This window comes from Diplotaxodon limnothrissa, linkage group LG3 (genome assembly GCF_057381915.1).
Source record: "Diplotaxodon limnothrissa isolate DT_005_m linkage group LG3, D_limnothrissa_male_GT1.1, whole genome shotgun sequence".
NCBI classification, from domain to species: domain Eukaryota; kingdom Metazoa; phylum Chordata; class Actinopteri; order Cichliformes; family Cichlidae; genus Diplotaxodon; species Diplotaxodon limnothrissa.
Window position 1 is genome coordinate 13,305,170 of NC_140598.1, and position 16,068 is coordinate 13,321,237.

Genomic DNA, 16,068 nt, shown 5'->3' on the forward strand with positions numbered 1-16,068 from the left:
ACAAAAAACATTTCTTTACAAAAACGTAAAAAGTAAAAAGTTTTGTTATCACATCCACATTTTGAGACATGAACATACTGGAGCTTACTTTGTGCTATTGAGCCTGACTCAATGATGCTAAAAGGAAACTCGAGCGAAACCAACAGATTCAAGCATAAACAGAGACGTGTATGAACAGTTATACACAGTTAAACAGGTTTAGCAAAAACAAACATTTTTAAAAGGTCTTTAAAGGAAATAAAAATGTTGATGTGATGGAGGGAATTTGTCATCAGGGAGAAGCGTAACAAACAGAAGTATCCCTCCACTGACCTGAGCTCACATCAGAATCTCATCAGCACCAGTCCTCTGACTCATCTTTCATTCCTCATTCACTGACTCCATCTTTACCATTTATTATAGTAGGACTGCTGCTTCTTCTTCATGAAGACAAAGATCTGACGGCTGCTCTGTGTTGAAGCACAGCCACAGAACAGTGATGCTTTTGTCATAAGCTCCCACAGTCCAGATCACCTGAACGGAGAAACAGAGTGAGAAGAAGTTTAAAATGCTCCTAGGAAATGTACCAACATTAGACCAGTTTGCAGTAGATTTACATTTGTGTACATTTTGATAGATGGACATTTTTCACCACTATCCATTTGATGGCAAATAATCGAAATACAAATTTCATTCCAATTAATTTTAGGGGGTCTAAAGTTACTTAGAATCAAACCGCTCCTTCCAGTCAGCTTGGACAAAGGTTACTAACACTTTCGGCTGTCGTGTTGCTTTAGTCCCATGATAGCTTGTTGTATTGTTTTTCTACAGCCAGAAGCTGAATGTTAACCATGAACATTAAGTAACATGAAACGTATTTCACTCCAGCTTCCTAAGTTTTGTCTTATTTTTACAACATTAAGAGCCAGTCCATTTTGATTGTGCAACTACAGAAGGCGGTTAATGTTTCATCTCAATAAAACAGGTAATGTTGAACAGTACATGCACCAAAGTTTCCTACCTTTTGTGTACATCTTTGATTCATTCCAGCACTGGCACCTTACACTCTCTCTTGGCTATTTTTACCAGTGAAACAAAGCTGGGGTCGGGGGGCAGGTGAGGGGCTCGATTAACAGTTCCTGCAGGAGAGGTTGTTGTCTGGAGCTCTGCCATAGCGCCTGACCTGGACCCAGAACAAAGATATCACAGACATCATTGTGGACTGCAATATGAAAGATTGTCTTAAATGCGTCTCAAATCTTGCATAACTACTACAATGTCTCTAAAAAGTGTATCGTCTATTATGTGAATCTTTTATACAAACATATTTGGCTTAAATCTGACATAGCTCAAAGGAATTTCCATCCATCTTCTTCTTCTGGAAACAACCTAAGCAGAGAAGTCTCCAGCCACCTCCCACAGCTTATTCAGGGGGACGCCAAGTCGTTTCCATGGCAGCAGAGAGATATAGTCTTACCAGTTTGTCTTGGGTCAGCTACAGGGTTTCCTCCAGGTGGGACACCTTGGAACACCTGACCTGAGAGGAGCCAATGAGGCAACCTATAGATGCCCAAAACAATGACCCGGCTCATTTCCAGAAGCAATAGCTCGACTCTGAGCACTTCTTGAATGACTGAACTTCTCACCATCTCTAAGGGAAAGGGCAGCCACCCTCTGGAGAAAGCTCGTTTCTGTTGCTTGTATCTTTGATCTTGGTCACAACCCTCGCCCACCCAAGTTGATAAAAGGTCATTTCTTCCCTTTTTACAGTTTTCAATTAATTCAACTTAACTTTACTCATTTAATAAAAACTTTTTTTCCCAGTCGCCCACACCCCAGTGGAAGTATCTCAGTGCCCCACAGTTTGAGAAGCAGTCTTGTACAATGACCCTCCATACCTGAGATTTACTGACCAAAATGGCTGGTGGTGGGGGAAGCTCTTTAACCGGCTCAGGCTTCGTCCTTCGAAGGTGTTTTTCAAAGGTGACTGAGGCTCCGTGGGCGGTGCGGGCACAGAAGCTGTAAACTTCATATGCTGGCTCAGCTACCGCGTTATCATAGACATGTGGAAGATGGAAAGCCATTACTTACATTTTTTGTCAAGCAAAACTGTGCCAAATAAAAACAATACAGCAGTATGAGCGGTGTAGTAATTCCTGGTTTAAAGTTCTTCAAGGATCAAACATTAAACGGAGCATAAACAGGATTTACTGGGCTGGGTTTGTGCACTGTTAATATTAAGACAATGTCAATACATTTAACAACTTATTTCCTTTGGTACCTCAAAAATCCCAGTTTTGAGAATCTGGAAGGCCACAGTGAAGGACAGCATGGAACCTTTCTTACACTGGCCCAGGTTGTTGAGTGGAGACTGGCACACAACCGCTCCCACACTGGGATCCTGCTCACTTCCTCCTAGATGGATGCATGGACAGTGAGGAGCAGGTAACAAACATAAGCAGGGGGAAGAATGAGAATTTAGACTGGATTAGGTATCCGATAGAGGATTGGAGCAGAGAATATTTATCCAATGCAAGAATCTAAGGCTACGTTCACACTGCAGGTCTTAATGCTCAAATCTGATTTTTTTTATCAAATCCAATTGTTTTGGCTGCTTGTTCACAATACAAATAAAATGTGACAGCAAACGCGCTCTAGGGTGAACCCTCAAAGCGGCCCGCATGTGCAAAAGCAGACGTCACACACAACGCGCTCTGTTTACGGAAGTAAAAATGGTGGCTACGGATCTAGTAGGTGTTGTTGCAGCAGTCTATCAATTTCTCTCCATGCTAATCAAGTCCAAAACCTCAGTTTCTGTCCATTGACTCGCTGCAGATTCAGGAGAGGGAGCAAATAATTATTTCCCACACACTAGGAACTGTCTGTAGGATTTGATACTCACCCTCTGAATTCCAGATCAGACGAACAGCAAGGAAATCTTGCAAATTGTTGAGCAGCGTATATTTCACCCAGAAGTGTTGTTGAGGCCTGACAGTCCTTGGGCAGGACGCCATCATCACCAACTCCGGACGATTTAAGTGAACACTGGGTATCGAGTAACAAGTAGAGATGCATCTGGAGAGAGCATGATAAGTATTATATTTCTATTATTAGAACATATAGCAGGAATTCTTCTTATAAGAGAAAACAAATAGCACAACAAGACTACAATTTCAATTCTATACAATTATAAACAGAAAAAAGTCATTTAATGTTCTTATATGGAGAGTGTTTTGGTTTCTTCTTTAATACATTTTGTATTTCACACATAAAGGCATACAAAATGACACAATGTGCTTATCCCTGTCAGGGTCACGGGGGGCAGGAGCCTAGCTCGGCTACCACAGGGCGAGAGACAGGGTACACCCCGGACAGGTCGACCAGTCTATTGCAAGACTGATACATAGAGACAGACAACCATTCCCACTCACAGTCGTACTTATGGGCAATTTAGAATTATAAGTTAACTTAATCCCACTAAACTTTGGTCTTTGGACTGTGGGAGGAAGAGAACCCACGCAAACTCCACACAGAAAGGCCCCAGGCGCTGGAACTGTGTTACTCCTGCTTGCGTTTGTTGAGCAATTGCTGTCCTTCTACAGCAATGCATAGTGGTCAAAGGTCTAATGTAGTGCAGCCACATACATGATCCATAGTTGCTACAGTCTGCGCTAAGGGTGCAAACACGCACTCAGTTGTTATTTAAAATAGATGTTAAACTACAAATTCTGGAAGTCATATAAATATCATCTCTTAAATTGTTTAAAAAATTGTTTTTATTTTGCCACAGTTGGTGAAATTAATCAATTTATTTTTATACTAATTTTCTCTAAATCCTGTTATATGTTTGTGTTCAGTCAAATAACATAATAGTGCTGTAGATCCAAAAATATAGGATTATAGATCTCTCTCTCTATATATATATATATATATATATGTATATTAAAGGTTATTTGTATTTAGCAGCCTGCAGCCTTTTGATGATCCTTTGGTGCCCTCTAGTGACTCATGTGAAATAGTGATCAACTGGGAAATTAATGTTATTTCTGTTAAATAAACTTGTACGATCTTTATTTGTAGACCACACTAAGCAAAAGATAAATAAAAACTCAAAGGGAACTTTAAGTCTGTTTGCCATCCTTTACTGGATGCAAGCAGCAGCTGTAATTACTTTAAAATACACAGCAGTCGTTTCATATACACAGTACATGCAGACTCCAGGATTGTTATGTACTGCTACTGCTACAGAAATACCTCAACAAGAAGACAAATAGTTACCTCATGGCAGGATGTACTGGACTGTGCCACTGTAGGACAGCCAACAATGGGACTTCCAAACCCTATGAAAAGACAACAACATTATTTAATAATTAAAACCTCCTCTTCGACCCCTCTACCTCTCACATTGGACTCTCCGGGAGGCTTCAGACTGAAAGCCCCATAGAGGGCAGAGAAGTGACAAGGTGATGAGAGGCATTATGAGGTATGGTCTTTCCATGTGATTTCCATGCATCCTCATTAAATTTTCAGTTTTTACAGGTGGGATAAGGTCCCTAGGCTAGATGCCCCATGCTAACCAAGCCTACCTCGGATATGGGCAAGAGAAAAGGGAAACCATACCATCGCCAGGATTAACAAGGTCCCTGTCAGGTGTTGAGGAGCCAGGATACTGATGAAAAGTGTACTGAAACAAGAAGGCTCAAGTCGGCAAGAGATGAGAACAGGGCACTGTTGGAGTACTAATATGCAAGTAACCCCAGGAGAAGAGGTTACATGAGCGGGATGTGGGACCTCTGGTATCTCCAGCATCCAGATTGTCAGCAAAACAACTACTAACTCAGTGTTCCAACATTTGGAGGAAGGAACTGCTGTCACAGCTAGAGACTGACGAGGTACAACACACAAGCTACGGCAAGGGGGAGCCAGGAAGACAAGTTGGGGGGAGATATCATCATCACCCCCACCCGAGCTTGGGTACCAAGCCCAGGTACGATGGAAGAAGGAGCGCTGAGTGTGAGAGAAACTGACCTGAAAGGTAGGATCATGGTGAAGCTTTAAATTTGGACCCTCCGTATTCGGTTACCAAGATTACGTGAAGCACTCTCTGAAGGTCTACTAGATGATGTGAATGCAGCACTACGGACAGTTCCTACTGTAACCATCACTGAGACTAATCAATACCCTTCAGTACCCTGGAGAAGGAGACTGGAGGTCAAGATCAAGGTAGCGTGGAGGGAAGTTATCGGTATTGAAGTAGAAAGAAATACAGCAAGCATGATAACCTGCCTCAGTACCACATGGAAGCTCCTGTCAGGCATCATATCGGAGGCTGAACAGGCAAATGGTTCAATACATGAGCGGCGCACAGAAAGGAATCAGCAGGAATACTAGAGGAGTGAATCCCCAGCTACTGGTAGACAGAGCAGGCGCCTGAGACTGCAAGAGTTTGAATAATACAGGCTAAGGGAAGCATGTATAAAGTAAACAGAAAAGGCAGAGTGCCTTTAATTCCTATGGCATGTTCTAACCTCTGTAATACAAACGGTGGTGACCAGTAATGAAAGCAGCACTGTGATGTGGCAGATTTCTTTTCTGATGTATTAATCATACATTTTTATCGTGTCACATTAGTAATAGTAATAGCAAGAGCACTCCTGTCACTTAGTTGTATGCATGTGCACTACAAATGGGCCTTATGCTCTACACACACACACTTGACGCAGTGAGGCCAGTGTTAGTTCATGGGAGAGGTTAAACAGATAGTGAGCCTCCTGTTTATCAGGGACGTAAATCCTTGGGTGACAGCCAAGCAGAAAACAAAGTCATAATTCTGTCTGTGAGGGAGAATTATGACTCTGCGGTCCTACCTACCTATGTCATGTTTGGTGACAGGGTGTGTACCACACTCAACATGGACCAGAGGAAGCAAAGGAAAGAGTTGTCTCAGGAGATTAGAAAGAAAATCATAGACAAGCATGTTAAAGGTAAAGGCTATAAGACCATCTCCAAGCAGCTAGATGTTCCTGTGACTACAGCTGCACATATTATTCAGAAATTTAAGATCCATGGGACTGTAGCCAACCTCCCTGGACGTGGCCGTAGGAGGAAAATTGATGACAGATCAAAGAGACGGATAATCCGAATGGTAACAAAAGAGCCCAGAAAGACTTCTAAAGAGATCCAAGGTGAACTTCATGCTCAGTGAACATCAGTGTCAGATCGCACCATCCGTCGCTGTTTGAACCAAAGTGGGCTACATGGGAGACAACCAAGGAGGACACCATTGTTGAAAACAAATCATCAAAAAGCCGGACTGGAATTTTCCAAACTACATGTTGACAAGCCACAAAGCTTCTGGGAAGATGTCCTGTGGACAGATGAGACCAAAATTTTACTTTTTGCCAAGACACATCAGCTCTATGTTCACTGACAGAAAAATGAAGGAGGAGGAGGCTCGGTTATGTTCTGGGGCGTCCTCTGGGGTTGAATCTGTGCAGGGTACATTGAAATCTGAAGATTGTCAAGGTATCCTAGAGAGAAATGTGCTGGCCAGTGTCAGACAGCTTGGTCTCAGTCGCAGGTCATGGGTCTTGCAACAGGACAATGACCCAAAAACACACAGAAACACCCAAGAATGGCTGAGAGGAAAACACTGGACTATTCTAAAGTGGCCTTCTATGAGCCCTGACCTCAATCCTGTTGAGCATCTTTGGATGAAACATGCCGTGTGGAAAAGGCGCCCTTCAAACTGGAAACAACTGGAGCAGTTTGATCAGGAGAAGTGGGCCAAAATACCTACTGAGAGGTGCAGAAGTCTCATTGACAGTTACAGGAATCGCTTGACTGCAGTGTTTGCCTCAAAAGGTTGTGCAACAAAATATTAAGTTGTGGGCACCATCGTTTTTGTCCAGGTCTGTTTCATGCATTTAGTTTTTTAAATAATTCTGTTCAAGCATGGTTAAAAAGCAATGTGTGACTTTCAATGGTTAACATTCATAGAATTTGTATTTACTTATACTTTTGTTTTACAGTTATTTCTGTGACCATTGTGAGTTTTTCGCTCATTGACTGAAGGGTACCAAGAATTTTGTCCACGTCTGTAAATCATATATAAATCACGGTTTATGCAAGCAAATTGTTAGTACAATCACTTCCTTTATTTCTACCGTGTGTGGACTCAGTGGAGACCTTCAAAAAGCAGCTAAAGACGTGTTTATTTCAAAAAGCTTTTAATTGGAACAGGGTTTTATGATATATGTGTTTTTACCTTGTAAAGCACTTTGTGACACGTGTCTGTGAAAGGTAATATATAAATAAACTTTACTTCCTTACTATTTATTGTAATCATTTGGCAGCTTTAACTTTGCACTAAAACTTGTTTTCACAAAATCGCACTGGTTTTAAAAAAGTAACGACACACTCTCCAGTGTGCCTTCTCACCTTGCTGGATTGCTGTTCTTCTTTCTCTTGTAGCTGCAGCTGAAAAATGAAGGTCTGCTCCTCCAGGGCACTAAGCATACAAGGTAAATGTGATGATTTGTTGTCTATCCGACAGAATGAAGCCATGCTGATCTCTGCTGACTGGTGGCTTTAATAGAAAGTATAAAGCGTTATGCTCATTAGGAGGCTAAAGAACACAGAAAACAACTTGCCAATTACTTCCCTGCTTACAAAGCATTTGCACACCGAGTGCATATGTACTTACCAGACATTGTCGACTACGAGCACTGAGCCATCAGGCATCATGGGAAGGTAAGACGAGTTATAGTTTGGAAGAATCTTGACATCTTTGACACACATTCTGTCCTGTGAGCTGCAGTTCATCACTGAGGAAAAAGTAACCCACTAATCATTAGCTGTTTATGAGCTTATTGTACTTCTAGGTACAATTGCATCATTTTGGTGTTTTGCTAACTTGACGCAGTTTTCTGGACCATTCAAATTCCCAATTTTTGCTAAATTTAACAGAATAGTATTGTATATTGTGTATATTCATTTTGTTTGAAGTTTAAAATGCAGTAAAAATCAGATGAAGGTAGCGTGACAGACGTTTACTTTGATTACACAAAAATGAGGCAGGACTACGTGATGGATAATTCTAAGGAGCTCGGAAAGCAACCAGCTGGGCTTCTTTAAGTTTCTTGAAGACGTTTCACCTCATACTTAAGCTCTAAAATCAAATAGTGGCGAGTCACAAGTAATTACACCCTATTTAAACCCCAGTGGGCTGCCCCCTACTGTTGCATTTAAACCGTATTTAAACGTGTTTGGGTTTATGTTAGGACTACTCCTGGCAACGAATTTCTTACTTGACTAACTATGTGGGGGGGGAAATGAGACACTTGCTTAAAACTAAGAAACACTCAAATATTCATTTGAGAACTGTATGATGAAAAAATGTCAATTCCATAATAACAAAAGGGATTTGAAACCACGTATCACACTGTTTAGTAATGAATCATGGCGCTTAACTGTGTGGCGTCTGACATGGTTAATGATCAACATTAAACATTACACGTAGCTGCTTTAGTTTAAGGGTCGTGATATAGCGGCTGCTGTTTCACTTAATACTGAGACAGGTAGCTGTCGTTTAGGAGAGATCCAGATTTGGGAAAATACAATTAAAAAAATAATAAAAGTCCACGTTTTGTGTCTGTGTGTGCATGAGCTGCTGTTCTACCCTTGAGGACGGTCAGATGTTTTCCAGAAACAGTCATATGTCGACACTGGACACTGGGAGGTGGAAGAACATCCAGGGTAGTGCTGACTAGGAAAGAGGAAACCATGGTGTTTGTTTACTATCAGACTGGACAATGGAATTATAATTTATATGTAATCCAATGGGACAGATACTGGTTTCCTAGTCTTATGACCTCATTAGTTGTAGGTTTTAGACTACAATCCTTTTTAACTCTTGTGACACACAGAGCTCATTCAGTATGTTGAGATGGCGTGTTTACCTTGTGCCTTGAAGGTGCTAAGATCTTGTCTGAAGGTGCATGTTGGACTCCTAAACTGCAGCAGAGTCAGGTAGCCAAGCTCCCTTAATTCTGCATTTTCCTCCATCTGCTTCCACACAGTGACTACAATCTGTCATCACAGAGAGGCATTCAACTACAGGTTCCACCTCTAGAGTTCATCATACAGGGTACTATGCAAAAGTCTTAAGCCACCTTTAATTTCTTACACTTTGTTAGGAAAACTGGAAATAATAATAATGGATTGCATTTATACAGCGCTTTTCGGGGCCCCAAAGCACTTTACAATGCCACTATTCATTCACTCTCACATTCACACACTGGTGGAGGCAGCTACGGTTGTAGCCACAGCTGCCCTGGGGCAGACTGACAGAAGCCAGGCTGCCATATCGCGCCATTGGCCCCTCTGGCCAACACCAGTAGGCGGTGGGTGAAGTGTCTTGCCCAAGGACACAACGACCGAGACTGTCCGAGCCGGGGCTCGGCAACATTCCGGTTACAAGACGAACTGCCAACTCTTTGAGCCACGATCGCCCTTATACATAAATACATAAAGTTTTACTGAAACTCAAGTTGTCTGCAGCGTTTCCTGACTGCCAGTGCCAGCCTTGTCCCTGAGACGCTGCGAAGGGCGAACTGAACCTCCAGCCTCCCGGGGATCCGGCAGCTTATGCGCCACAGCAGACGCAGCTGCAGCAGGAGGCAGAGGGCCAGCAGCTGCTGGAGCGTCGTCATCCTCGGCTCCTAACGTGTTCGAGTCAGGGGTCACCAATGTGGAGGTAAACACAGACGAGACGAGAGCTCTCACACGCCAACGTTTCTCACTCTAACGTTATTCTTGAACAAACAACAACTGCAAACATCGTACCACAAAACTCAGCAACACACTTCCTGCGTGTGAGTGGAGTCCACCACAGTGGAAATAAGGCAAAAACAAGAGTTTGTAGATAAGATAAGCTTTCTTGTCATTTCTGTCTTCACAAAGATTTTTCCGGGCTTCTTGAAGGGCTTTCCAGAGGTCTAATAGGGTTGTTGGCTGCTGCTGTTCTCTGTAAAGATGATGCGGGCTCCGAGGAGGCCGATCCATGATGTACTCCATTGTGTGTTTTTCTCTTCAGGTACGCTTTTACTCCTCTTTTTTACTTTAGTTTGGTTTTAAAAATTTTGTCATCTAGTTTTTGTTTTTAGTTTAGTTTTGGTTGATTGTAATAACATTTCTACTCAGTAGTGTGCAAGCCTGACAATATCAGGCAGAACTGATCCAGGGTATCACTGAGCTGGATCGTCTCAGGTGCATAGTCTCAGATTGACCGAAACAATGTCTAGATTGAGGTCAGGCATGTGTGGGGGCTGGTCAATAGTATCAGTTCCTTCATCATACTCTTGTCACATGAGACCATGTGACCATTCTGGTGCAACACAAGAAACCCAGGACCTGCTACACCAGCGTATCATCTGACAGTGGCTCCAAAGATTTCACTCTGACACCTAACGGCCATCAAGCTGCCGTTGCCTAGCTTGCAGAGGGATGTGCATCCCTCCATGGATGAGGTTGCCCATTCCCTAACCTACAAACAAACCAGTCATGCTGAGCATTATTACAGGCAGCATAACATCCCCCATGACTTCTCCATTACTTTCACATTTGCCACATCCACTCAGGGTGAACCTGTTAAGAGGTAAATGAATTGGTTTTTATCAGCACCTCCAAGTCTGAGGCCATGTACCTCAGCTGGCAAAGGGCGGAGAGAGTCAGCGACAAGTTCCTGGTTGAGGTTGTTCAGGAGTTGGGTGCCTCCTGGGTGAGGTGTTCCAGGCATGTCCTACCAGGTGGAGGCCTCGGGGCAGACACAGGACATGTTGGAGAGATTATATGTCTCTACAGGCCTGCGAACGCTTTAGTGTTCCACGGGATAGGCTAGAGGAGGAGGCAGGAGGTCTGGGCGTCTCTGCTTAGGCTGTTGCCCCCGTGACCCGGTCGCAGATTTGTGGAAGAAAATGAAAGGATAGATGGAGTGGTCTTGTTATTGGCCCTCTAGTAGGCCTGTAGTTAATGTAATTAACACCAAAGCAACTGAAACCGATTAAAAATCCCCTCTGCAACTTAACTGACCAGATTAATATACCAAGGGTTGAATTTATTTAATGCTTTACTTTGATTAAAAAGTGTTCCTGTAATTAGTTTGAGTGTATAAAGAAATCAGGGATGAGTCAAGACTTTTGAACAGTTTTGTACCATTTAGGAATAATAAGCACAGTACAAACAAACACTAACAAATATAAACACTAGAACCTATACAATACATGTTTACGTTTTTTTACACCATTTAAATTCCTTTTACTGAAGGCATCAGAACTATGAATGAACACATGTGGAATTCTGTAATAACAAAAAAGTGTGAAATAACTCAGGACATGTTTGATATTTCAGGTTCTTCCAACATGTTTGATATTTCAGGTTCTTCCAAACAGCCTTTGCTTTGAGTCCTGCTTTGCTCACTCTTGGCGTTCTCTCCATGAGCTTCATGAGGTCGTCTCCTGAAACGGTTTCCAACAGTCTTGAAGGAGTTCCCAGAGATGCTGAGCACTTGTTGGTCCTTTGCCTTCACTCTGAGCTCCATCTCATCCCAAACCATCCACACTGGGTTTAGGTCAGGTGACTGTGGAGGCCAGGACCCATCAGACCAAAGCACAGATGTCCTCTGGTCTAATGTCCACTCCTTGTGTTTCTCAGCAGCTGTTTGACCATAAAGGCCTGATCCACACAGTCCCCTCTGAACATGTAGAGATGTGTCTGCTACTGGAGCTCTGTGTGGCATCTATCTGGGCTCTGATCTGAGCTGCTGTTAACTTGTGATTTCTGAGGCTGGTGACTCGGATGAATGTAGAGGGGACTCCTGCTCTTCCTTTCCTGGGGCGTCCTCATGTGAGACAGTCTCATCGTGGTCTTGATGGTTTTTGTGACAGCACTTGGGGACACATTCAAAGTTTTAGCAGTTTTACAGCCTGACTGACCTTCAGTTCTGAAAGTAATGACGGGCTGTTGTTTCTCTCAGCTGATTGGTTCTTGCCATAATATGAATTCTGACAGTTGTCAAATATGGCTGCCAGCTGTGCACCAACCTGACTGCTGCACAACACACCTGATGGTCCCAACCTCATTAAGAAGGCAAGAAATTCAGCAAATGAGCCCTGACAGGCTCACCTGTGAGGGGAAACACGTCAGGTGACGACAGCATGAAGCTCACTGAGAGAAGGCCGAGGGTTTGCAGCACTGTCAATCTATCTACATCTATACACACACACACACACACACACACACACACACACACTACGTGTACATGCATACAGGTGTGTCCAACCTTGGCTTTACGTGTACTGACTGGCAGCTTGTCCAAAGAGACAGTGAGACAGAAGATAAGCTGGTCTTCCAACACCCAAGCAGACTGCAGGAGATCAACATAAGACAATTTTTGTTTAAATAAATAAAATAATATGGACTGAGTTAAACAATCAGTCACAACAGTACGATATCTAACAGCTGCCATCACAGGTAAAACTCTTAAAACAAACACTTTGGTAAATAAAAAATTAAACCTGTGCTCGCTTAATGCTAGTTTAGCTTTAATTGTGGTGGAAAATAATGTATGCGTTTCAGTTTTCTGTTTGCAGATATTTATGTATAGACATTTACAACAGCTGATAAATTAAAATTTAAAGAATAGTTTTACAATCATTTGTTGTATGTGTTTGTTTTTTCCTGAACAGTTTGTTGTAGCAACTCTTTTAACTCTGCATGTTATGGTAATTCAACTGTGCAGGTGCCCTGCTGCCACTGGTGCATGGATGTATGGCTCCTGAATGACTGGCTGCAGCCTTATATATAAAGCCTGGAGCGCTTCACACACTTCTCCTAACAGCTGAGGAAGTGGAGTGGGTGAGCTGCCGTTACTTTGAACACATCGTTTTCTCCTGTTTTTGGACAGGAGGTCAGACTCTGTCTTTATTTTGGTTCCTTTCCTCTGTGAGGTCGTGTATGTTGGCATCCATCAGACCTTAGCTTTGTTTTATTTACTATTTTGGCCTCAGGTCACCCTGAAGTGTTGACACTCCTGTTCTGTTGTTTTTGCCTCATTACTTTGTAAATAAATGCCATGTAATGACCAGTGATTGTTTCCTGTGGCTGCGTGGGTGTTGGTGGGGAGCAAGTGCCTCATCCATGCCATCTCCTGGCCCGCAGACGGGTTGTAACAACAGGGACTAGACAGGAGAGTGCTGAGAGTGTTTTTGTACTTATGTAGTTTGTTTTTCTAAAAGTAACCTTTTACTTTCACTCCTCACATTTTCAAAAACAGACTCATTACTTTGCATTCAAGAGGAGTTATTATTTGTTACTGCGAGCCTCCAAACATCAAACTGATTTATGTGTAAACAGTAACACATCCATGGCAGTCCTGTTGTGTAATCGTCAGCAGAGGATTATGCATAAAAGAGCTGAAGTGTGTCAAAGTCAGGGGTTAAAACTGGGCTTCATGAGCTGCAGGGCTTCAGCATCTAGTCAGCCCCACAGAAGGTGAGTGAACATAAAGGGAGTAATGTGTTACTGAAGGTCATTTCAAATGCAGCATTTCTGCAAACACACAAATTGTTTTTGCGCAGTTTGTGTAACAGTGTGTTGACAGGGAGAGAAAAGAAAGAGCTAACTTCACTCAGACAGACAGGACGTGGCAGGAAGAAGAGAGCTTACATTTAAAGGTAAGGATGCTCGTGGGATTTTTTAAAACGAGATACTTTGTTTGTATATGTGACTTTTTTTAAATTTTGAAACATGCTGCAAATCAAACTAAGGCATGAAAACCCTCTGCAGGTTAGTTTGCTGCACTGTGAGGACTTAAAGTAAAGCACAGTGTGTGCCTGGTGCACAGTGGCTGTGGGTTCATGGCCACAGTTAGCTTAAATCACATGTAGCAGAGAGTCACATGAATTTGATGAGCTTAGATCCACTGATGAACTCCACCTTGATACTGGTTTTATAGCATCTAGTATAAAGACAGTATAAATTGTGGAGGATGAAACATCTGCTCACATCTGGTTGAATCCAGGTGTGTCCATCCACAGACAGCAGCAGGTCAGCTGATCACAGCCTGCACAGTAAGAACACCTACTGGAGCTCTCAGGAGAAATGAGTGTGAGTTTGATTCAGTTCCCCACACTGAGCCGTGACAACCAGTTTTAGGTTCCCCACCTGCTGAACCCACTTTAACCTCTGACTGTGCACACTTCCTGTTTACAGGCAAAGTCCCCTCTACAATGGAGGCAACAGCAAATAGATTTGATTTTCCTTTTTCTTCAGACTCTAGCTGAGTATAATTAGAATCAAAAATAGACTAAAGTTTGTGTTCCCCTCTGTTATTCTATCATTGTGTTCACATAGCACAGGGTTCAGCGTCCTCCTTTACTTCGAGCACATTTAGAGCCTTTACTTTTTTTTATTCAAGTAAATAAGTAGAATCAGTACTGTAACTTTTACTGGAGTATTTTTACTAGTAGTATCTGCACTTCTACTCGAGTACAGACAATCTAAACCACCCTCTGTTTTTTGTTTTGTTTTTTATCTAATTAGGACATATGTGTAGCTTACTTAAAAACCAATTTTTTTCCTGTCTCGTTGTAGGTAACATGCGACAATGAGTGATGACAGTTCTGCAGAAACATTAGATGTGTGTAAATCTATGGACTTCCTCTTCTTCAGTACTGGCTTATTTTACCTTGGCTTGTTCTGTCTCGCTGTGCATCGCTGCACTACTGGGTGAGCACTTATGACTGAGGAGTTGGTGACACTGTGTGAAGGTCTGCTTGTCCCCCCGTCTTCTTCCGCTCTGTTCTGCGGTCCTACACTCTACATCCTCGCTGTCTTCACTGCAGCTGCTCATGCGGTCACACTGCTCAGCCGGTGTCTGCCTCCAGCTCTCCGCGGCGCACACGCTCGCCAGAGCGCACAAAGAACCCCCCAGGTCCTTCCGAGACAGAGCACCATCGTCCCTGTCCGTTAAGCCCCGAAACCGCAACACCAGCAGAAACTGGAGAGTCTCCCCGAGGTAGACGTTCTTTCGCTGAGGAAGCGTTGTGTAGTTTGCTGCGTCTGATAAACTCGATATTTGGGCGACAGGAAAATACAAACAAAACTTGTATTGCGACTCCATCGTGGCGGTGGCTAACTCTGCCTCTGCATTTCACCGCGCCTGAACAGGAGCTTACTGAAAGCGCCCACCGATGTGTGCATCCTGCTTCCTTTCACTAATAGCGACAAAACAACAGGACGATTAATCGATGTAGAGAAGACGAATCAGACCAATGCAATCAAAAGTCAGTGACGAAAACCAGAAAAACGAAGGCATGCTGTACCAGGATGCAGTTTACACAAATAACATTTATAATAAGATCATTTTACGTCCCCTTGCAGTGACTTCCTACTAAAGCTTAACTCTAAGCCCATGCAGCCCTAACTGACAGCTGCCACACGATATTGCCAACAATATTTGCTCATCTGCAAACACACACATGAACCTGAGTGAGATCCCATTCTTAATCAGCTCACCTGGGAACCTTGCTTTCCACAAGGTGCAGGTCTGTGTTTATGGGAAATCTGACCAGTCTGACCATTTGTGAGGTCAGACACTGATGTTGAACCAGACGCCCGAATCACAATCTCTGCTCTAGTTATTTCCTCAGGTGTTCTGTCAGGTGTTCATTCACACCAAACTGTCTGATCCATGAACAGGGAGGGGTCGTACCCATCACTGGGAGCATGAAGCTGAAGTCCATGAAGCTCTCTGCACACTGTTCTTAAGGTAATATTACAGCCACAGTCTTGGAGGTTTGCTGGCAGCCTCTTTCATTCCCAATCACGTCCACTTCATTATAACTGTGTCAGTTGGCGATATCCTCCTAAGACCCAGCAATTAACTTTTGTCCTCCTTTGGGGACACGAGTCTGATACTTCTACATCATGCACCATATATATGACTCCTGCTGTACTGTCAGGGGGCATCCTGGCTTTTGTGTGGGCTGGGCAAACAGAACACATCAGCTTCCATATTTTATTGCCATG

The 16,068-nt window shown here is 43.0% G+C and overlaps 1 protein-coding gene across 1 annotated transcript; it reads right to left on the reverse strand.

The window, feature by feature from the left end:
- Window positions 1–1,020: 1,020 nt before the first annotated feature.
- Window positions 1,021–15,160, reverse strand: trappc14 (trafficking protein particle complex subunit 14). Its single transcript, XM_085350453.1, has 11 exons — window positions 14,726–15,160; window positions 12,320–12,403; window positions 8,940–9,069; window positions 8,660–8,746; window positions 7,685–7,805; window positions 7,420–7,567; window positions 4,258–4,319; window positions 2,882–3,054; window positions 2,261–2,394; window positions 1,878–2,023; window positions 1,021–1,162 (listed from the first exon to the last, which is right to left on the reverse strand). Exons 1-11 carry the CDS (start codon window positions 15,158–15,160, stop codon window positions 1,021–1,023), a joined length of 1,662 nt encoding a protein of 553 aa, XP_085206579.1.
- Between the last annotated feature and the right edge of the window lie 908 nt (window positions 15,161–16,068).